General features: G+C 34.5%; 1 protein-coding gene across 2 annotated transcripts in view; it reads left to right on the top strand.

Annotated features, from left to right (window-relative positions):
* HCN1 (hyperpolarization activated cyclic nucleotide gated potassium channel 1) overlaps window positions 1-24,903 on the top strand; it is a 390,570-nt gene that overhangs the window by 40,368 nt on the left and 325,299 nt on the right. For both annotated transcript variants that reach the window (XM_081826108.1, XM_081826107.1), the window contains exon 2: window positions 2,510-2,933. In XM_081826108.1, coding sequence (XP_081682234.1) covers window positions 2,510-2,933 — 424 coding nt within the window. The remainder of the gene's footprint in view (window positions 1-2,509; window positions 2,934-24,903) is intronic.

Here is a 24,903-nt window from a genome sequence, read left to right as displayed (position 1 = left end):
CCAGCATTGTGTGCCATGATTTGTTATATGCTAGGATATATGATTTGCATATATTATTTCATTTAATCTGTAAAACTCTACATATTTGGTTCTATAATAATCTTCATTTTACAGATGAGAAAATTTTAGGATTAGAAAATTTAAATAACTTGTCTCCAAATTAAACAGCTGGGAAGAATTTCTAGTTGAAGATAGTTGCAGTCGGAATTGTAAAGGGCAAATGGATGAATACAACTTATACGCAGGTGTTAGAACCAAACATCCGAATGTGAGAGTGAGTAGATTTGAGGCCAGGAGTTTTCTAGGATTGCTCCAGGGCTTCTGGCTTGCAAATAAAGTATAGAGTTGTTCCATTCCCTGGCCTAGGGAACATGTGAGAAATCTACACGAGAGGGGAGATGATGAGTTTGAGCATATGCCTGCTGTGACGTGAGTGTGAGATTTGCATGGGGATAGATTCAATAGGCTGTTGAGTGGGAGGTTTGGAGGCTTGGAAGACAGGAATGGACCAGAGGTGGAGCTTTTGGGAGTCATCAGTTATGAATTAATCATAAAGATGTGGATGAGTGTATGATAATTGCTCAAAGAGCATGTGTAGAATAGAAGAGAAAAGGACTATGCGTGACACCCAGGGGAATGGCAGCCTTCAAGGGGAGGGCAGAGGGATGAGCTCACAGAAGAGACTGATAAGAGTGGCCAGAAAAGTGAAAATCCTCAGGGCACACAGGGTTTCATTTTAGAGTTCAGTGATGTCACTTTTTGTGAAATAGCTATTACAATATTGCATCTCCTCTACATCTCTCCTCTGTCCTTGGTGTATCAAATGGCACATTTTGCACTTCCATTAAAAGAGGAGGGGAGTAAAAGAGAAAATATGTCATTGAAATTGACAGTGCAGGATGTATGACTGATATGGGTATTTGTATGCTTGTCCGTAACTGTGTAGGTACGTTGTGACACAAAGACTGGTGAAATCTTCAAAATGAGAAACATTTACTTTTTACATAATCCTGGGGGGTGGAGACAAGGGCAGAGAAGGCCTATTATAGTTCTTTCTTACGCAACTAGTTTTATCCCAAGTCATTCATAACCAGATATGATAGTAACTTTGAAAGGTTTATGCAATTATATACCTTACCAAATGTAGCCCAAGTAGTCTAAATAGGAGAAGTAATGTAAAATAAAGAGATCTTGGTTGACAGAAATTTCTGTCATAGAAATTTACATCATTGGGGCACCTGGATGCCTCAGTCCATTAAGTCTGACTTTGGCTCAGGTCATGATCTCAGGGTCCTGAGCCCACGTCGGGCTATCATTGGAGTCTGCTTCTTCCTCTCCCTCTGCCCCTTACCCCGCTTGTGCGCGCGCTCTCTCTCTCAAATAAGTAAAATCTTTTTTTTTAAAAAAGAAATTTACATCATTTATACAACAAAACTGCCAGAAGAGGATCTCTATGAGTAGGAGGAAGTAACTCATGTTTCTGGAGACTATTTCATGATTATAAGGTTGTACTAGTTGATCTGCTTCTTCATTTTTACAAGTATATACTGTAACAAATATAAGTAATCTATTACCTAGTCTGTTCACTATAGTGTCAATAGACTTTAAATAAACTGCATGAAAATAACTATTAACTATATTATCCTATACTATATTTTATTGGTTTTTCTCCCAATTTTAATATAAGGTAAAAATGTTTCAAAAGGTAGCTAGTAACCATAGATGTATTGAAAATTAAATCAGAAATTTTAAGAAAGAATTATTTGTGAAAATAGTGGGAATATATTTAAAGTAGTTGTTCAGTGAAACAGTGATAAAAGTGGGAATTTTGGATAGATTCTAGTTTAAAATCTAGAATGGTCTGTTCAATTATTTTTAGCCTTAGAACAAAATTAGTTTCTCATTTCAAACTAAAAAAGAAGAAAGCATAAATATTTGGAATGCAGTGAAGCCACGGGTTAGCCTGCAATTTATGGTTGACCTAATCCGTACTCCTAGAGATAATTTATAGTACCAATATTTTTAGTGTACCAGTATTTTTAGTATTTTAGTATTTATTTTAATCATTGATTGAATCATTGATCATAATTTGACATATAAGGTACTTCAAAGCATCTCTAAAGAATCTTCACAAAAATGTTTTTTTAAGGTAGATCTTCTGGTCTGATGCTTCTTCTCCTTTATTTCCATCTATATTACATGTTAACATAGAGGAGGTTGTCTTTGCTTTTTTACCAGATAAATGGGGGAATGAGTGTTCTTGAATTTATTTCGGTAACACTTTATATCAAATAATATTTAGAATTCTATAAACACAATGCTTTGCTTTAGAAATATATTAATTTTACTTAGATTTAAATTTATAACCATTGAAGGAGTTCCTTATTTACAAAACAAACACTTTATTCTTTTACTCATTTATTTAACCATAAATCAGTAATTTTTGTTATGATGGGGGAAGAATGGTTATTGTCTGTATCTTAAAATCTGATTTTTTTATTTGTTGTAGGTTTTATTGGGATTTAATAATGCTTATAATGATGGTTGGAAACCTGGTCATCATACCAGTTGGAATCACATTCTTTACAGAGCAAACAACAACACCATGGATTATTTTCAATGTGGCGTCAGATACAGTTTTCCTTTTGGACCTGATAATGAATTTTAGGACTGGCACTGTCAATGAAGACAGTTCTGAAATCATCCTGGACCCTAAAGTGATCAAGATGAATTATTTAAAAAGCTGGTTTGTGGTTGACTTCATCTCATCAATCCCAGTGGATTATATCTTTCTCATTGTAGAAAAAGGAATGGATTCAGAAGTTTACAAGACAGCCAGGGCACTTCGCATTGTGAGGTTTACAAAAATTCTCAGTCTCTTGCGTTTATTACGACTTTCAAGGTTAATTAGATACATACATCAATGGGAAGAGGTAAGATATATCTTTTACTACTTTAAAGCCACTATAGCATGAGATTGTTAACTATAAATTTTAAGATGAACACCTGTGCTGTGTATAATGAGTTTTATAAAATTCAAGAAGAAAAATTCTATTTATTCCTTATGGTGCGTAAGTGATATATTTGTACCTTCAAAGATATGGTCAAATACTGAATTTGAATCAACTGAAAAAATAGTGATTGTAAAACAATTTTTTATGCCAATTAAGTCTCTTTTTAAAAACAAATCCTCGGGTGCCTGGGTGGCTCAGTTGGTTAAACGACTGCCTTCGGCTCAGGTCATGATCCTGGAGTCCCTGGATCGAGTCCCACATCAGGCTCCCTGCTCAGCAGGGAGTCTGCTTCTCCCTCTGACCCTCCTCCCTCTCATGCTCTCTGTCTCTCATTGTCTCTCTCGCAAATAAATAAAATCTTAAAAACAAAAAAAAATTAAAAAAAAACAAAACAAAAATACCAAACAAATCCTCTTTAATCAACAAATGTTTATCCTAACCAATGCAATCCCTCTTCTACCATGGGAAGTTTCTTTTTATTTAATATGAATACATCAAGTACCATCTTTGACAAAGATGTGTAGGCTCTGATTGCTACTCTAGTTTGTATCATTAGTTCTATGAGATAATCTGGTCTGTTTCCTCTAGTATTGAAGTTTCAGAGAATTTACATTTGAAGAAAACAGACATTTAAGAAGTATTTCCAATTGTATATGTAAAGACTGATTTTAGCATAATAATTTTGCTCAGTGTTATGCTTTGCCTATAATTATTTCTTATAATTTCTCCCTATTAATTCATTTCAAAATACTGAAAAACAGCATACCCAGGAGGGAAGTTATTACATAGAAAACACAAATAGTACAGTGAATAAATATAATGAATCTGGCCAATATTTTGCTGAAGAGGGCATCTGTTGTTCTTATGCAGTTGGTGGGACCTAAAAGGGCTCACCTAACTGGAGTTTCGAAAGATCTGAGTTAAATGTATCATCACTGAGCAAAGGAGTTTATGTTCCTAATTCCAGAGTCTGCTTTGTAACCTTTTTGACTTTATTTTCCTTCTAAGTCTACTTTTAAAAATTAATTATAACCTGAATTTTGTTGTTTGCATAAAAATGAGGATCAAAAAGGCTTAGAGTGCCTAAACCTGGGCTAATGAAAACAGTATACTGGCAATAGATTAATTATTGCTTTACTCCCTACGGAAATGCTTTTTAACATTTTTAGGAAGAATTATGTTTTGGAATTTAGGTTTAAACAAGTCCTAAAATGGAACTTCTGTGAACATTAGTTCTGCTTTCTGTGAGACTGTAGCAGTGTTTTGTGTGTGCTTGTCAATGACATTTTGGTTCCCAGGATTTCAGGAAATGACGTGCAATAATAAAACACTGCATAAGATACTGCTGAAAGGCATAAAAATGGATCATTCTTAAAATATGGATATGGATTATATGCAAAATCAAATTTCTCAAAAATGCTTCATTTGATTTTGCATATAATCCATATCCATAACACATTCCATCTAAAATGTAATAAATGTTTGGTTCTTAAACTTGATTATACCAGTTTGAGATTAATATCAAACCAAGATGATTATTGATAATTTTACTTAATATTTATTGAGGGCTTATTATATGTCAAATAATATATTTTTTTCCTTACATGGATTTGTTCATTTTCCTAATAATTCTGGTAGCTTGTCCAGATTTATAGAGTTATTAAAAGTTGGAGCTGGGATTCTAACCTTGGTGATCTGACTTCAGAGCAAATGCTCCTAACCACAGAACTATATAGCTTCTCACTATAACATACACTCTTTCAGTGATAAATACTTTAGTATTCACCATTTTATAGATTGCATAAGAAATTGTAGGAAGCTTATCTTAACAAAGATTGTATCTATGCAACATAAGAGTTGAGCATTTACCCCCTAAAACATGGTCACAATTTTTTTTTTTTAATGAGTAGCCTGTAAGAAGAAAAGTTACTGATATAAATGGCCAGGCAATTAAAAATATAGTGGGCAATGTGACTATTTTCAATGTCTTGTGGTTTTAACCCAATTACCCTAGAGAACGGCAGCAGGATGAACAGATGGCAACCTATCAGATAAAATGGCAGGCCATGCAGTCATAGAAGAGGATACCCCTTACACTGTTGTCCTCTGGTTCCTGGCAGTGGTTGCAGTCACCTGGATCCGTGTAATGTGGTGGTGTTTTAAAAACGCCATGATATAATTCAGGATCATTAGCTCACTGCCATCATTACTGTAAAGTGCAATTTAATATGCACTCACAGAAGTTTGGTAACCAAACCCATTGAAGCTAGAGTCAGGAGTTGGCAAGATCTTGCTTATAAACAAATGACCTTGATGATAAATGAACCATAAGCTCATTTAAGTGAAGAATGTTTTCTTTTCTTTTTTTTTTTTAATTTTATTTATTTATTTGACAGAGAAAGAGATAGCGAGAGCAGGAACATGAGCAGGGGGGAGTGGGAGAGGGAGAAACAGCCTTCCCGTGGAGCAAGGAGCCCAATGTGGGGCTCGATCCCAGAACTCTGGGTTCATGAGCTGAGCCGAAGGCAGACGCTTAACGACTGAGCCACCCAGGCGCCCATGAAGAATGTTTTCTTGATTATATGATACCCCCACATAAAATCACATATAGCATGGTATTTAATGTCTGCTAGTAATACTGTGAAATAGGGAAGAAACAATATTAATTAATCCAGAATTTAATACAAATTCATTATTTCATCACCTACATGATTCACACCGTAAGCACAGAGGAACTTGAATGGTTCCAAACTGCCAGTTCTCTACCTGATTTTTACAAATGCCCACCAGGATGTGTTTACGTGTAGAAAATACAACAAATAAATCAGAAGAATTTGCTCAGTGAGCATTTGGAATAAGACTGCAGAGGAAGATGTGAGTTCACCCACATGTCTTTGAGTTCTGAGTGTTTTAGTACCAAGCTGGCTAATGCTAAATTCAGCAAATTTGGGGAAGTAATGTGTGAAGTCTGGAAGCTGCCACTGTTCTAAATGAATCATTCCCAAGGAAAGTGGCTGCCTTCTATAGGAAACTGCTTCCATCTTCAACGATATGTTTTTTTTTTCGGTCTGAATTAGTTCAACTGAAAAACAACAAGAAGTGCCAAAGCCAAATAAATTAGAGAAATATTGTGAATGAAATACAGAAACTTTAAAATTTAGTCCTGATGTTACTATCATTACTAAAATTGAAAGTAGTGGCTAATGTAGAAGGAAAGAGGTGATTAGGCCAATTGATTTATGAAACACATGGTGTTAAAGAGTCAGGAGGGAAGTTATTTTCACAAGACAATTTTGTAAGATCAACGGCTTTAGGATGCAAAAATAGAGCTCTTTGATGCTCTACTGAAAATATGTATATTGCCAGGTGAGGTGAAAATCTGTGGTAATTTGAATAAATCAGGCCAGGACATCCCTTTTCCTGTAATCTCCAGAAAACCAAAGTGCATCTTTCCTATTCTTGTATTTTTGTTGAGAAAAAAAAAATCGTTCCCTTAATTCGTCGTTGTTGTTCATGTTGTATTTCAAGTAAAGAGTAACTCAAGCCAGAGTGTTAATTTGTCACCTATCACAGGGGGGAACCTATTCTCTGACCTAAAAGAAACACTGAGGAAATCCCTGGAAATAAAATGGAATGTTAGTAACAATTTGGGACCATCACAAGCCCTTAAGAGATAAAAGGTAGATTAAGAGCTTAGTATATGGGAGATAATTCAGTTAGCAAAGGTGAAAGGTTCTAGGAACCTTAAATCCCTCCGCTGCTGATGTCAGTCATTTTATCAAAGAGGGATAACCCTTGATATTATTTGAGATTTAAGAAACAGTAATTGAAAAGAGAAATGCTTCTCTATAATGGTTATCTTTTTGTAGGATTCAGTGTCGCATAAAGTATAAATTCTTCATGAGCAATGTGAAAAAAGTGTGGGAAATGTATGATGCTTGTGTAATAATGATGGCTTAGGAATACACACATACAGTATTTTATTTTGTATTCCTATCTCCTGTCCCCTCAATCCTCCTTGTGTAGATTTCAGACATACCATAATTACCTAAATCCATTTTGAGGCAGGAAGAGGGCTTAATGGTTCTGGTCTTCATATATGTCTATAGCAATTTCAGATGAATAATGTGTATGGAACATTGAGCTGCTCTTCTAGCAATCAATACTAGATTTTTATGTTAGCTCAGAGATAGGCTTATGTACAAACTATGTTTAACAACACAGCATTAATAAGGAAATTTATTCCACAGGGAGCTAATGCAGACTGTGGTTTCTGTCTTTGGTTAATTTTAGCATTCTAATTGGATTAGATTAGAAACTAACTCTTGCTATAAATTGCCTATCTATAATTACACAATACATAATACTCTGCTTTCATTTTTTCAGAAAATGCATCAAATTCTAAGATTTGCTATAAGCAAACACCAGTGTTTTCCTAAACCTACCCCCCACTAAAACTAAGAGAGGCTCTCTATTACCTATCACATCAAATCTGTGTTTCTTCAGTGTGCCTCCAAGGCTCTCCAGCATACTGTTCCCCTGTTTCACTCCTGTCACTTCATATTTGTTCCCAAGAACTCTCTCCTGTTTGTTTTTTAGTTTTACAGTGCTTGCAGAGAATGAGTCTTTTTGCTTCTGTAATCTTGCATGTGCCACCCTTCAGATTTGGAAAGTGTTTTCTTTTTTTTCTATCACTCTTTTAAAAATTAGGCTCAAACTCATCTCCAGGGAATACTCAACATTGATGGACTGGGCTGTAATGGTCAACACCTTTACTTTGGGCAATTCTACCTGCTCTCCTTGCATTCGTTTTGTTGATAGCTTTGTTGCTAATGCATATTTATATGCATTTTCCTTTTCTGGCTATAAACGTCCCCAGAAAACAGTCAGTGTCAACTTTGCCTTTGAATTTCCTTGTACTCTAGCACAGAGTTCTGAAAGGTTATCAGAGCATGCCGATCCCCTAAATACATGGCAATCTTCCATGTTCTAAATCCATTAAATAATTGCAAGGGAATATTCATTCTTTACTCCCAAGCAGTTACTAAGTAGCTTCTATGTGCAGATAGATGCTGCATGAGAGAATTCAAAGCAGACCCAGGAAAAACAACATGTGAGCAAATACTCACAGATGGTGTGGTAAGTGGCAGAATAAAGGAGGGAGCGAACAACACAGCTTTTTTGCACAAGAAGAGATGTTCATGGAGACTTGAACTGGGTTTCAGAGCTAGAGTCCGATTTACCAAGCTGAACAAAATGAGGCAGGGAGGAGTATTCCACTAAGACCTGAGGTACAAGCAGCCTAGCACAGACAGTTCTGCATCTCCAGAATCTAGGTTGTAAAGGGAATGAGTTTGGAGGGATAGACATGAATTTGTGCTAATGATGGACTTCATAAGGTGTCACGGAGGCATCTGAGGCTGGGGGGGGTTCCATTTTAGAATGCCGCAGAACGAAGAGGGTTGGAGGTCACTGACGATGAACCTAATGATACCAGTTAGGAGACAGATGCATCACTCATCTGCCTTTCTTATATGCAGCCAGTGCCAAGCAGGGCACTGTTTAGTTATCTAAAGGGAGAATTAACTTTGCCAACAACTCTTACCCTTGAAATGTTTGTACCAATAATAAAATATGAGAAGATCTTATATGAAGTCTTTTTGTAATGTTTTACAATTTAAATATTAATTATATTTGATATAATTAATATTGTCATTAATATAATATATTAATATATATTACTATGTTAGTAAATATAACAATATAACAATATATACTAATATTAATATTATTGATACAATTATATTTGAGACTGTATTTCACACCACCAGCAACATGGTGATGCGAGATGAACCCTATGCTGGAAATTAGTATATGCAGGACTTTATTCAAATTGTGCCTTTTTTTTTTCTGTGTCATCTAGGGAGAAGTCCTTAAAGTGACTTATTTATGCCTATAAACTTAATAGAACAGTTGTGAAGTTCAAATGAAATGAGATGCATGGAAATTGTTTGAAACATTTAAATTGATGTATGCCCATAATATATATCATATCTATCTATATTATTATATATAAGATTCATGATGTCATCTCTCTCAGATTAACACATTTGCTGACACTAACATTATTACGTATGTGTGGTGAGTTGCTTAATATTTTCTGTGGGCAAATATTGATTCTGCTAAAGACCACTAGGTGTCCTCTATTGGTTGTGTTACTTCAGGGTTCTTTATTCTAAAAAAAAACAAAATTGTCTTCTTTGGAAATTGTTCACTTACACTCTCTTAAACTCACCTAATTCCTTGGCTATTTATGTGTAGGTAAAATAGATGACTATGGATATTCATATATGCAAAAATTATTTCTCTTTATCTATACTTTCTCCTCAGGTTAAACAGAGAGTTTAAGTTCCTTTTCTAAGTAATTATTTTTATTCTGAGAGGATTGTTTTCAGTTATCATACTGTGTGTTTTTATGATGGTATTTTAACAGGTACCCTGAAGTTCTACAGTACAGTGTGATGAGTTCTATTTGGATACGAAATATTGTTAGGTCAAGACAAGTAGAGATTTACAAGGTGTTGTGGGTGTATTTCTGTGTAGGTTAGAGGTGAGATACATAATTTTATGAATGCTTTTTGTTCAGTGCTTTGCAGCAGATCTGTATAATTCTGATGCTTTGTTAAAAAAACAAGATCACATTTGAAACGTTCAGACCCCTATTTTAAGATTAAAATACTAGATTTTATTAATGTCCTGTTATTGGCCCAGTCTATGTTCCTATTTTGCATGTTTTTATATACTTCCATGGCTATTGATAACAGCCAGACTCGTATCCAGTTTCAAAATTATGTACCCCCTTTCTCAAAGTCTACATGAGTATGTGACACCTCTATAAAGACATTCTTGAGATCCTCAAGCTCAGTATGTCCATTTCTCTTTCTCTCTTGTTTCCTTTTACATTTCTCCTTTTCTCATTTCCTTCTGCTCAGTTTAAAATCTAAGAGGCATCCTTGACTTCTCTTTCTCTTTCAGTCTCTGTAGCTAACAGTAACCAGGTCCTATTGGTTCTACTTCTTGAAGGTGCTTTGAATTCTAATAACTCTTTCCCTGAATCTTCTCTATCATCATCCTAGTTTAAGCCAATACCAGTCATTGTTCAATTTTTATATTTCTCATTTTTATAATAGACTAATTACTAGATTTTAAAATTCACCCTTATAGGGGTGCCTGGGTGGCTAAGTCAGTTGAGCGTCTGACTCTTAACTTCGGCTCAGGTCATGATCTTAGTCATGAGATCAAGCCCCACATGGGACTCCATGCTCAGCAGGGAGTCTGCTTGAGATTCTCTCCCTCCCTCTCCCTCTGCCCCTCCCCCTGTTCATACATGCTCTCTCTCTCAAATTAAATGAATAAATCCAAGAAAAAAATAAAATAAAAATTCACCCTTCTCTTCCCAAGGCCTCAAAAGTGGTGTTTTGAAAGAGCAAATATTACTGTGTTATCTACCTGGTGAAAATATTTCTGATTTTTGATTACTGTTAGGACAAATTCCAAAATTCAAGGTCCTTTGAAATCTGAGTCTTTTTTAACCTCAGCCTGGGAAACTACTTGCCCATTATTTTTAACTATGCTGGACTTCTTTATATGCTATTTTAAGGCCTTTACATATATTGTTCACTTTTCCTAGAACTTTGTTTCTTTGGCCAACCCCAGTTTATCCATCACATTTTGTTCCTTTGACTTTGATTTTAACTTAAACTTCCTTGGGGTGGAATTAACTAATCCCTCAGGTAATGTTAATTCTATCTATAATATCCTGGCATAGCCCATGTGCTTTTGCTTTGTAACATTAATCACTTTTGTAATTTCTCTTAAACTATACCTTTCCAACTATCTATTAAACGCCAGAAGGCATTTAAATATTTTAAATATTTTATATTATTTTTATATTTATATTATATAAATATATATTTATATTATATAAATATATATTTATATTATATAAATATATATTTATATTATATAAATATTTTAAAATAAAAATCCAACATAAATTTCCTGTATCTTTAGCTCCTAGCAGAGTGTCTGGAAAATAATGGGGCATAAGAATACTTGCTAAATGAATTAGATTATGCCCTCAAGGAAATTTCAGGTTAGTAGGAAAAGCAAACATGTAAATAAACATGTAAGCAAAACAAAGTGTCTTGAATCCAATATTAGAAGCAATTATAGTATTGGCAACAAAACAGAGAGAGATGCATCATGAGGGTGTGGTAGGAGGTAGAAGAGGGGTTCTAACTAAGGCATCTAGTCATGGTCACTTTGAAAACTAAGTGTGAAAGTCCTCCCAAGTGGATAAGCCTGGGAAATATATTCGAAGGGAATTTAGAAATCATGGACAAAATCAATCAAGTTCTTCATTTATAGATGGGGATGATAATAATTTTCTGCCCAATCTCATAGAATTGTTTTGAGGCTGAATGAGGTGTTATTGTTGAACATACTTTGAAACTATGAAGTTTATAGAAATGTAAATTATTGCTATCACAAAAATTTCTATTAGCTTAAAATGTGAAAAATCTCAACAGATAGTTCAGCTGTTGGTCCTTTAATATGCTTACTGCCTTTCCAAACACTGGAAGTATTATAAATGCTATTATGCATTTTTTCTGTCTGAAATATACTGAGTAGAAAATTGAAGTAGCAAATAAATCAGCAAATAATTTAGGACAAAATGCATTCAGCCTCACATTTAACTGAAATTTCTGGAAAGAAAATGTCTCAGTTTTTCCTTCCATTGTGCACACAGTTACAACATGTATTATGGCAACTGCTATTTTAGGCTCATCTACCTGCTGTTAGAGTGAAAATTGGGAATGCCACTGGTTTATGAGTATTGGACATCACATTTATGATGTGATTCTGGTTTAAACTTGAATTCTGGTTCAATTTGCAGAGTGTTTCATAATAAACATGTTACTTTAATTATCTGGGTAATTATCTCAATTGAACAGGTCACTTTTGTTGGTCGTTGGTCCATAAATTGGAAAATGTTACAGTGACACCTGAGAATATTTTATGAAGAACAATGAAGTGAAATTAAACTCACTCTGAAGGGAATGTCAAATATATTTATCTAATCATAAAGGGAAAAATGTGTTTTTTTTAATTGTTGGTGCATAACAAACCTATCATTTACTTCAGTTAGATATAATGTCAAAGATATTTTTAATTAATTTGAAACATTTTAGGAAACAAAATTATGCTTGTTTATGTCAAAAGCAGTAGTTGTTACCTATTTCACTGGGCCAAGCACAGTCATTGAAATATATTAGAAATTGTCACAGAAAGTCAGTTTTCTTAAGACACTTATAACCATTATGAAAGCTCAAGAATAAATAAAATTAGAATCCTCAATCACACAGGATAATGGCTGAGAAAGACCTACTTTGACTTCTCTTTCTGTCTTGCTGATGTATGCACTTTAGATTTTGTATTAGAGGAGTCGTGTCTTAGTGTGAAAACGAAATACATTTCGTTGGTTATATAATTCTGGTGGCTATTTTGAGTTAAGCCTGCCATTTAGGCCATTTTTTTAAAGAGGGTCAAAATCTTTTCTTATTACATCTTAAAGCGAAAGCAGACATTGAATAAGGATTCTGGAAACTAGTCCCAGGGTTCTATATAATTTAAAGCAGTTGCAAAGAAAGAGAATAGCTATTTTGAGATAATCGTATTCATCAAGAGTGGTGAAATCAAAAAGGATTTCCCATTTAGATTTGTCATCAATGGGAATATTTGCCATAATGTGCTAATTATCTCAGTGTGCTGCTTTTTTGTTGTTACTGTTGTGGACATATGAGTTGGATGAACATACAAAATAAATGAAATTCAGCTTAATTAAAATAAAAATCCAAGAGTATTTTGTGCCAGTCATTTCCAGATACCATTCTTTCATTTTAAAAATATGGCTGATGGCTTCTACTTGGCTTATATGGTTGTTTTAATAATTGAAGAGAAAATTCGTGTGAAAGGGCTTTGCAAACTCTAATGTGGAAAGTCTAAAGAGTATATTAGTTTAAGGTATAATTAGCCAGTTAAATTATTTCAATGATTTTTTTTCGTAGAATTTCAGCAAGAATAAAACTTCCATCTTCCTCAATATTTTAGATCATAACAGAGAATGAAAGATGGAATCGGTTTGTGGTAGCATGTGCTTTGAAATTTAGAATCCAAGAGCTATAACTGCCTAATAGTATCTAACACTACTATTGGGCGTATCTACTAAATCTGTGGGGGTTACAGTGTTTGCGTATGGGGAGTTCTCCAGTGTGTGAAAATATTCATCTCCATGATACTCAAGAGGAGGATCAATATACAGAATAGCTGCTTCCAATTGACTGGCAGTGAATCATAAGCATTCAAGTGTGCAGGTGTTAATAATATTGGACAATTAAAATGTCTCCCCCTTTTTATTTAATCTAAAATTCAGAGAAATGCAGTCTTAGATAGTCCTTAACCTGGCAGAGAATTACTTCTCCTCTCCCCCCCAGCATATATTTGCTATAGAAACAGAATAATTTTATGACAGAATTTACCAAAAAATGCTAGTAATTTGTTAGAAAAGAGTTACTGAAGAATTTCTAGATTTATGATAATTAGGCTCACGTAAATCATTAACTTTAGAATAATATTAGAACATGTATGGATTGCAAAAGTAGTATATGTATTCCGTCTCCTGACTTGCAAGGCTAGGTTATGAGTAACAGACTTTGAAGTACTAAATGACTGCCTAGTTTTGTGTTCTGGGAATTATGACATTAATGACTAAAATCTCACCATTGTGGAATGATTCATTTTATGTTTTATGGCTTTTTCAGCTTCAAGAGTATCCAATAGACCTTCAAATATACTTTAAGCCATTACCAAATAATATCTTAGCAGGCTATTGGTTGGCAGGTAGTGAGAGTAATTCTCAAGTAGTTGAGAGCTGCTCTCTAAACAGAAATGATCGATATATGAATATATGTATCATAACTTGAGTGAGAGGTGCCTTTGTGTGAGAAAAGGGTTCCACTGGGATATAAGAAGTGTAGTTGGGCTGCATAAGAGACAGGAGGACGCCAACAAGCAATTTAAAAAAGTATTTTACAGTTTTGCTGAAGTCTTTCCCTGTTGCCAAATTACCAGTATTTGCCTAATATCAAAGATGAATGTTTTAGGGGTGCCTGGGTGGCTCAGTCATTAAACGTCTGCCTTCAGCTCAGGTCATGATCCCAGGGTCCTGGGATCGAGCCCCGCATCGGGCTCCCTGCTCCGCGGGAAGCCTGCTTCTCCCTCTCCCACTCCCCCTGCTTGTGTTCCCTCTCTCGCTGTGTCTCTCTCTGTCAAATAAATAAATAAAATCATAAAAACAAAAAAAGATGAATGTTTTAATGTTCATAAGTGTTATTGCTGGGAATTTTACCAACTAAATCAACCATCCCCCTTCCCATTTAGTTGAATTGTTATTTCAGATGTTCCAAAAATCTCCAACGTCTTGAAATTAGAAGGTGATGCTGTGACTTCAGATGAAAAAATTTCCAGTTAGCTCATGGTCTAGCAAAATGCTACTGCTTTTGCAAGAAAGTCTGTTTAGTAGCACATTTCTTAAATGTATGATTCTATTCATCCAGTTAAACACTATATATGTAATTATGTACTAACTCCTCTAAATAAAAGTAAGAGGCTAGGTAGTTAAATACTTACCTGACTTCTCATTTGCCAACTTCATATCTTCATATGATTACCAAATACAGTATTTAATGTATATTAATTGGCCCCCCACCACATGCTGAGCATTGTGCTACATATAGGAATACAAAGATCATCAACAACCATGGCTAAAAGAGATTTTGGTAAATCTAGTGGAGGGGTTAGAAAAGGAGATCAACACTCATAAGAGATATGTGTGAACTCTTATCTATTGGAAATTGTTGAATGGAAGATTTCAGGAATGATTCTGAGGCTACATCTCAGCTCAGTCTGACTCACACAGCTCAATCAATTCCTAAAGTTGCTAATGGAGCATGAGTGAGGAGTGGTGGTGTCTGGGCCAGTATCTACCATCCTTCGATTAGTCATTTGAAACAAAAAGGGCTATTAAATATCATGCTTTAGTAAAATCTGATGACTTTTACAAACCAAGGAAAAGAACACCACTTTTATTTAAAATAATATCAAAACTGCATTGAGATTTCAAGATGACTTCTTCGTACTAGAATATGAAACATTTTCATTGCATTCAGATCGTACACATTTATGAAAGATTCCTAAATATTGGAAGTTTTTTGGGAAGAAGAAAGAACAGTATATTTAAATTTCACCTACAGTATTCCAAAGTCTGTCATTAGTGAGAGAATTTAGCAAAAAAGAACCTAGCTTCTCTCTCACTTGCTTTCTTGCTCTTTTCTATATAGTGTGGGTGCTCTTGCATGGGACTCCTAACCAGAAAGTGTGTTATCACAATTAAATGAACAATCCCTAAGAGATACCAAGAAACTGAGCTGCATTCAGGAACTGGAATGCCCAACAGCAAATCAGCTCTTCTGTAATTATGGAAACACCAGCTCCATTCAAAATGCTTGCATTGTGTCCACATTTTGTACCTAAGTGTAATATTCATTATCTTCGTGCTTCCCAGCTTCTGCTCCGTCATGGAGACACTGGTAACAAGGGTGGTTGCTGGACATGCTGCTGTAGCTTTCTTTCCTAAGGAACCCATGTGTTGATAGATTCTACGTGCAAAAGGAGTATATTCTTTACACCAAAGACTTTCGCAAATATCCCTTCCTTGGTAAGACTGTTTATTGATGTTGTTTTCATTGTTGTTGTGGGGGCGGCCGCAGTCGTCCCTCTTGTTGAGAGAAGCAGGCAGTGAAGTTACCCTGAATCTCAGGTTAGGTAACAACATCTGATCTTCAAAGCAGTGAAGAGTCAGATATTCTAGCTGTGATGATAGCCCTCAGAAAACCAACTCCTTTCCCTGCTTCCTGAGAAACCTAAGTCCTTCCAGTGTGAGTTCCCCTTATCGCCTATACCTCTATGGAAGCAGGAATTTTCCCTGTCTTCCTCTGTCACATTTCCCATTAGAAGATTTGTTAACAAAGAGTGTAAACAAAATATCTAGTAGTAGTTTTTTTTTTTTTTTACAACTGTGAAAAAAACATTTCTCTTATCAGGAGACACACACACACACACACACACACACCAGGGAGCCTTAGCATAGGGCCAGTGCATCCTATTTCAGGACTGTGGGTACAATATATTTCATTATTCCTTCAACTGAGGAACGGAGTATTAGGAGTGAATAAACCAGTGTGATCCGCTCCTTAGATGGAGAACTATTGATTTTATCTGCTCATTAGTTGCTGTATTATTTTATTTCTGCCTTTCAAAATAGAGAAGAAAATTTATATGAAAAAACAAAAGCAATTAATGAGATGACTAATTTCAAAATAGAATTGTCCAAATTGGCAAAATAACTTATCTTGCAAGACCAAAGATGTCAGATTAATTATTTTTCCTTTTTGCCTAATACAGATATACAGGTGATATTTATTTTATTCAATTATTTTATTTGACATAGAAAGTAAATGAATGCTTTGGGTTAAAAAATACAATTTAAGTGTAATACGATTTTACAGATTCTATAAATTTTGTCTTCCAAATTATGCTATTAAAATTTTCCTAAAGGAAAAAAATGTTCAATTTTTTTTCTAAGAAAATAATCAAAATAATTTCCTCTCAGTTCAGTCATGCAGGCATGTTATTGTTACAGACTTGGGCCTGCAAAACAAAAATCAAGATGTCATTGATTTTGGGAGAGGTTTTCCTTAGAGCGTTTCCCTTGTGCTCTTAAGAGTTTTCAGAAATCTTTTTCAGTATTTCCCAGTATATGGTTTGTGAGTTATTAATGGTTTTGTGAAGACAAAATTTTGTTTTTTTTTTTTTTTAGTGTTAAAAGTGTTCTCACTCAGCCCAAGATATCTTGGTAGCTTCTTGCAGGGAAGGTCTGTATATTGCTTCCACTAACCATATCCATCATAGGTAGGCTTGCAGTCTTGCTCCTTGTTGCCTGACACCTGGATGCAGACTGACTAGGCGGCTTCCATCTTGATCACTGCCAGTCATTTTCACAAAGAGGTAAAAAGCTATATAGGGTCTTGATGGGCAATTAAGTGATCAGACCGGGAGTGATATATATTACTTTCTATAACTCTTTCATTAGAAATTGTCACATGACTTCATCCAGCCACAAGAAAGTCAAGAAGAATGATCCACACTGTGTACCTGGGAGGCAGAGGGCTGGAGCTATTTGCTTAATAGCAATACTTCAGGAGTTGGGATACCTGAGAGGTGGAGGCAGAGTATGTCTCAAATGGATCACTAAGTTGGCCTGTGGCTCACTTGCATTAAACTTGGGTGTATTCAGAAGAATATCATGGACCTGCTTGATCATCCCATTGTTTTTCTCTCATGGATATTTTTGGTTTTAGACAAGCAACCTTCTAGCTAGTGATGAGGTCATGATGGAGGAAACATGCTATATTTTTCTATGATATAATCACTGTATTATTTATTAAGTTATTCTTTCTGGTTTTATTGAATGAATGTATAATGGACTCATAGTATATGCTATGCACAAAGATTACAACAGTACACAAAAAAGTTTCTATTATTGTGCCCAGTCTAATCATATAAGTAAAAAGGAACTTAAATATAATGCTCTGTGATAGGGGAAATGACAGATTTCTCTGTGAAGATGTTTTCGGGGGCTAGGGCAGGAAGTGATACCTGAACTTAGACTTGTAGGGATGAGTAGGACTTAAGGAAAAAGTGAAAGATGTTATAGCCAAGAGCATATTGCTTAAGTGAAAAGATATTTAGGAGTGTTTTCAAGTAAAGTCCACATAATCCACATAGCTTGGGTACGAAAAGAAGAGGTTGGAAAGATAAGCTGGTATTTTGAAAGTCAAATTAAAGATTATAGGCTTTATCCCGAGGACAGTAAGGAACATTTGAATGGTTTTAGGCAACAGTGTAATATATTTATTTCACAAATGTTTAATGCTACTATGAAGCTACATGCTCTTCTAAGCATTTGCAAATATTAATTTTATTAATCCCCCAAACAACCCTTTGAAGTAGGGTTGAAGTATCATTATCCCATAAACAAATGAAGCTGAGGCACAGAGAGATGAACACTTTGCCTAAGTTGCACTGGGCTAGTCAATGACAATGCCAGGATTTAAATCCATGCATACTGCATGGTCCAAAATCTTAACAAATAGGTCTTGCCCCCTCTCGCCTGTATTGTGTAGATGTAAATATGACTGAAAACAGCATGCAAATGGTCTGTAAAAAGAGGCAGGTAAGATTTGAGGTAGGGCACCCATTAAGTGGTATTACTATTAATTTAGACAAGTGATGAGGTGGAGTGACAGTAGAGCTATTATCACATGACACCCTTCCTTAGCTCTCAAAGTGCTTAGGGAGCTGATGGACTTGGCTTTAGGCCTCTGAGGGAACAGGCACTTACCATGGGTTACTCAGTTGGAGATGCCTCTTGGGTATATCAATTATAAAGCAATCTTTATTTTACTTAGTTTTTGTAAGTGAACTCAACCTTAATAGGAATTTAAATCATTCTATTAATTGAAGTACGGATTTCCAAGCTTCAAAACATCAGATTTAGTGTGAGTTTAATAATTTATTAAATGTGGATGGATATTTGCATAATTTAATTTCCTATCCTCCACATTAAAAAGAATTACAATGCTTAATTTTTTGACTTTTGCCCAATCAAGTAGAGAATAAAAAGTGTTATGAATATATGATATAATCAGAATAATTTTTAATAAGAAAAATTTATTGTACTTGAAATGTTGAGAACACTTGAAATGCAAGCATTATACAACCAGATACAGAGTGTTTCATAGTGTATCCATTTTGCTTAGAATGCTTTACTTTTGTTTTGATTTCATTTTTTAAACAATTCATTTTTTTTAATTTTATTTTATTATGTTAGTCACCATACATTACATCATTAGTTTTTGATGTGGTGTTCCATGATTCATTGTTTGCATATAACACCCAGTGCTCCATTCAATACGTGCCCTCTTTAATACCCATCAACAAGCTAACCCATCCCCCTAACCCCCCTCCCCTCCAGAACCCTCAGTTTATGTCTCAGAGTCCATAGTTCATTCTTTAAAAATACTTAAAAATCAAATACAGTTCTTAGACTATTGGTAAATGTTCCTATTACTTTTATATCTTTAATCATTGTTTAATTCCATGCCTTGTTCCAATTTATTGGTACTTATTTAATGGCCTAGAACAGGGCTATCTTAGTGAATGTTCTTTATGAACTTAAAAATATATGTTTTCTGCTGTTATTGGTTGGAGTGTTCTATCATCATCAATTGACAGTGGTAATTTTTTTTTTTTTGACAGTGGTGATTCTAATCATTTATATCCTTACTGACTTTTATGATTGCTTGTTCTGATGATTCTTGAGAGAGAGAGAGATTAAAATATGCAACTATAATTTTGCCATTTCTCCTTTTAGTTCTGCCAGTTTTTACTACATGTACTTTGAACCTGTGCTAGAATTTTATATGTAGTTGAAATTGTTATGTCCTCTTGATGAATTGCTCTTTTATCACCATAAAATAACCCTTTTTACCTCTGATCTCTACTTTGATGTAAATGTAGCCACTTTGTCTTTATTTAATTAATATTTGTATGATATATCTTTTTCCACCTTTTATTTTCAACCTGTGTTTTATTTTCAAATGAGTATCTTGTAGACAGCATATGTTGACAGCATTGCTTTTGTTTATCAAATCTAGCAATCTCTGCCTTTTAATTTAAACCATTTACATTTAATATTTTGATTGCTCTAATTGGGTTTAAATCTACCCTCTTGATATTTGTTTTCTATTTATCTCATGTATATTTTCTTATTTGTTCCTATCTCTTTGCCTCCTTTTATATTAATTTAATATTTTTTACAATTCTATTTTATGTCCACTATTGAATTAGTAACAATGCCTCATTTTTTTAGTGCTTGCTCGAAGATTTACAATATGCATCTTTAGTTTATCACAGTCTACATTCAAATAGTATTGCACCATTTCACAAACCGTATAAGAAATTTAAAATAGTATATTTCCAGTGTCCTCTTGCTGGCTTTGTGCTACTGTTTACTTCTATGTTCATTATAAATGCCACACTATATTGTAATTATTTTTGCTCTAAATAGTTGTCTTTTAAGGTATTTTTTTAAAAAGTTTAAAAATACCTTTTTATGCTTACTTTTACTGTTGTTCTTCATTCCTTTGCATAGAACCAAGTTTTTATCTGGTATCATTTTTCTTTTATATGAAGAAATTCCTTTAATATTTCTTGTCTGTTGTTGATGAATTTTGTCAGCTTTTGTATGCTTGGCATTCATTGTTTTGTCTTGATTTTTAAAAGCATTTGTGCTGCATTTAGGATTCTAGGAAAACTTTTTTTTCTTCTGGTATTATCAAGATACCACTTGATTTTTTTCTGCATTCATTGTTTCTGATGAGAAGTCTGATATCATTCTTTTCTTTGTTCCACTGTAGGTAATGGCTTTTGTCTGTGGCTGCTTTTAAGACTTTCTCTTTATCCTTGCTTTTCAACAAGTTGATTTTTATGAGCCTTAGTATGGTTGTCTTGTTTTATTTGGAGTTTGTTTAGTGCCTTGGATCTGTGCATTTGTAGTTTTCATCAAATTTGTAAAAATGCTGGCCATTATTTCACCATATATTTTCTGTTCCATTTACTCTTGCTTAATCATTCTTTCCTTGGCCTTTGTAGTGACTTCACATGCTATGCATATGAATATTCAGCCAAAGACTCAAAGGAATTCCTCTGCTGATCTTTGAGCTTTCTCTCTGTGCAACTCCCTCAGCTCTGGTATTTTGCCTCACCTTGACCTCCCTGTCTTTCCACCTGTCTCTCAACTTTGCTGAGCTCTGTTTGGATTCTCTTTCTCTGCACTGGGCTCTGGAAATTCTTTCTAGGCAGGGAGCTGGTGCAAGGTTAGGGCTCACCTCATTTGCTCCTCTTCCAGGGATTATTGTTCTGTGCTGTCTGTGATTCAGTACCTGAAAACCAATGTTTCATACAGTTTGTCAGGTTTTCTAGTGGCTTAAGACAGGAAGGGAAGCTTGGTCCTTGTTATTCCATTATGATCAGAATCAGGATGATATGCCTTGTTTTAAAATAAAGAATAATGCTTTATAGAGAGATTTTTCATTTCAGAGATGAGTATAATATAATTTGAAACAACAAGGTCATCCTAATTTTTGCATTTATATGATATAATAACATAACTTACACTATTTTATGGATGCAGCAAAATTATGATATATGGCATACTTTGTTTTATACAGTTATTTCTATATAGAAGGATGAGGCAAACAGAATAAATGTGTGCATCATAGAAAGCTTTTTCATGGAAAAAGTAAAGATAATTAAACTGACCTTGCATGCTTAATACCATGCTTAACTAGCCGTGAGTAGGCTTAAATTGTAGCCATTTAAAATTTTAAACAGCTAGTTGGTAAATTCTGGCTTCTACTAGTGGAATTCCCAGTGCTTTGGGTTAGCTTCACCCAGTACATAGAATCAATGTAGGCAATTTGCATGCCAAACATAAGGCATGACCCTTTTGTATACAAAAGATTACAAAAATAATTCTTGGTCGTAATGCCAAGTGACAGCTGGGTTCAGTATGTCATCTTGTACACTCCGGAAGAGGCACATGAAAAGTAGAAACTATTTCTTCCAAGAATACAAAATATATTCAAGTAGCCTAGGACCTTATTTTTATTCAATTATTAAATAATTTCATTAGAATAAGAGAACATTTTAATTATCTTTCACTTAGCACTTTTAGAGGGAGATAATATGAGGAAGTGTGACAGTACTGGCCAAAAGTGTTTTCATTCCATTTTTTTAACTGGTACTTATAAAGTAAAATTTTTACTATTTTCATTTCTAATACCAATAACCATTTTCAAAACAGACATGGTTCTAGCTAATTCTTAACCTCATTCTCCAGATACTTAGGGGAAGTGGTATAATCTCAAACAAGTGGATCTGCCAATACTAGAAGACTTCAGTATAAAATCTATCCAGTGAGTGTAGTGAATGTATTTTAAAATTACACAGTAAACAAAAGGAATAATAATCAAGAATATGTTTTTATGTGTCTAGGTGGAAATGTGCATATACTTTTTCGTACCCCTTTGTAGAAAAACAAATGATGGACCCCTCTGAAGAGTTTAAAAAATATGACATTTCATGTTTGCAATTACAATGGATTCTAGATTAGCAAATCTTTCTAAACTTTGAACTTTTCTCAATAAAGTATTATGAAAATTTTCACACATACAGAAATATTGAAAGAATTTCACAGTGAGCACTTATATATTTCCTACTTAGATTTTAAATTAAAATTTGCTAAATTTGCTGTGTAATATATTTATCCTTTTATTCATACATCAATTTTGTTCTTTAACACATTTTAAAGGAAGCTGAATACCATAGTTGTCTTCTTCCTCCAAATATTTCAACATATTTTAGAGGCTCAATTTTTAAGGTCTCAATATTGTACGTATACTATAACATATAAAGCACTTTCTTTGATATAATGTAGTTTTATAGCATAATGAGAATAAAAAAATGACCAGGTAATGTAAGTAATATTATGAGCATTAAATAACCTTGAGGAATTATAAAACACATTCCAGTGACGGTGGTTCCATCATGATTATGCTTATCCAATGACTATAATATTTTCCTTTTAATGCCTCTAGTTTCTTTAATCTTTATTTATTTTTATGATCGAATTAGTGAAACTCTCCTTAGATTGGAAAATATTTTTAGCTTCTTTCTTCTGGTCTTGGTTCCTTCACTTAAGAAAAAAAAGGGGGTCAAATTGGGTGATCTCAAAATCTCAAATAGCTTTCCCTGGCTTGGTATTCCCTGATCCTTATTCTTCTTTTCCCAGCTCGACAGGTGTATCATGCTGTGATTTGTGAAAGTAGATAATTTGGAGCTTCTTCAAACTACTGTTCTTTAAGTCTGTATTCAAAATGTATTCAGTGCGGGGCACCTGGGTGCCTCAGTTGGTTAAGCGACTGCCTTCGGCTCAGGTCATGATCCCAGAGTCCCGGGATCGAGTCCCACATCGGGCTCCCTGCTCAGCAGGGAGTCTGCTTCTCCCTCTGACCCTACCCCCCCCTTGGGCTCTCTCTCTCACTCTCAAATAAATAAATAAAATCTTAAAAAAAAAACAAAAACAAAATGTATTCAGTGAGGGTTAGTGAGGAATTGCTTTTCCACTAATAAACATTTTCACAGAGTTGCTTGTTAATACTTCTATTCACCGAACATTGTCTATAAAACTTCAGAAAAAAACTTTTCCTACTCTTCTGTAGCTTTTGTTCTATCTTTACTTATGTAATTCTTTTCAAAGCAGGTGATTTTTTGAGAGCCAAATGAGAGCGTTTGCCATTTTGATAATAAAACAATAATAGTTGCAAATGTTCTCAGTAAGTGGCTTCGTGGTCTGCATTATGCGAGTTCAGACTTCTGATGGTCTGCCGGCATGGGTCATGTTAAATGTTCAGTGATGTCAGGGAGACCCTAACTTTTTAGCCTTTGTTGTTTTTTTTTAAGTTCATCTCAAGGCAGTCTCTACCTTGACATTACAGGGACAGCATTTATTTCACCAAGAGAAGAACCAAGTTTGAAAACATAAGTTGACTGGCATTTTATTGCATATTTATGTCAACAGTGTTCTAGTGCTTCTTATAGACTGAAATGTCCAAGAGGCTGCTAGTCTGCCGGTTCTCTAATCTAGTGTAGCAATCCATATATTATTCATTTTTCCCATATGCTTGTGTAGGTTCCACAAATAAAATGTGATATATTTAAGTAAAGGTATCTAAAATTTCACAAATAAGCTGAGAATATTACTGATACTTTGCTTGTGAATGGTTTCTAAAACCATGGAATGATAATTCTTTTAAGAAATAGCATATTTGGGATTATGTTATGACAATAATCTGGTGCACAAACTCATGGATAATGGTTATCAGTAAACTATAATTCTTTCTCTGCCACTCAAACAAAGTGAATGTATGTTTGTTTCCCATTATGTCCATTTTACCTGAAGTTAAACATATTATACTTGTAGTAAAAATTCACATGATTGCCTATATTTGTCTTGATTGTATACCCTTAATCAGTGTTCTTAGATTTTATTTTATAGACAGGAATTTATTTTCTTCTGAAAACATATGTGTGCTAACTTTTTATTGTGATAATAAGGGGCTTAAAAAAATCTGCCATCTACTATTATTGCAATTCATGTTACTCAAGAAATATAGGAGGCCATGATGAACAGTTGATGAAAAACTCTCTTGCTTCCCCAGATCAGTGAAAAAACTCATTATGGCTGCACCCAGTCCACAGAGGAGCATTTGGAGTGATGGCTTAGTCTAAAGTAAATTATCAAGAGAATGAGAGAAATGTCATACATTCCTTTTTCATGATGCAAACTGATCATATACAATGATATCCCAATTATTTTGGGAGAGAAATGACACGTGTAACTCAGTAAGAGGAGACATTCTTTTTTTTTTTTTTTAAAGATTTTATTTATTTATTTGACAGAGAGAGACACAGCGAGAGAGGGAACACAAGCAGGGGGAGTGGGAGAGGGAGAAGCAGGCTCTCCGCAGAGCAGGGAGCCCGATGCGGGACTCGATCCCAGGACCCTGGGATCATGACCTGAGCC

The sequence above is a fragment of the Leptonychotes weddellii genome, chromosome 7 (genome assembly GCF_054177405.1).
Source record: "Leptonychotes weddellii isolate Sample4059 chromosome 7, ASM5417740v2, whole genome shotgun sequence".
Classification (NCBI taxonomy): Eukaryota; Metazoa; Chordata; class Mammalia; order Carnivora; family Phocidae; genus Leptonychotes; species Leptonychotes weddellii.
This window is presented reverse-complemented; position numbering and strand designations above follow the sequence as displayed.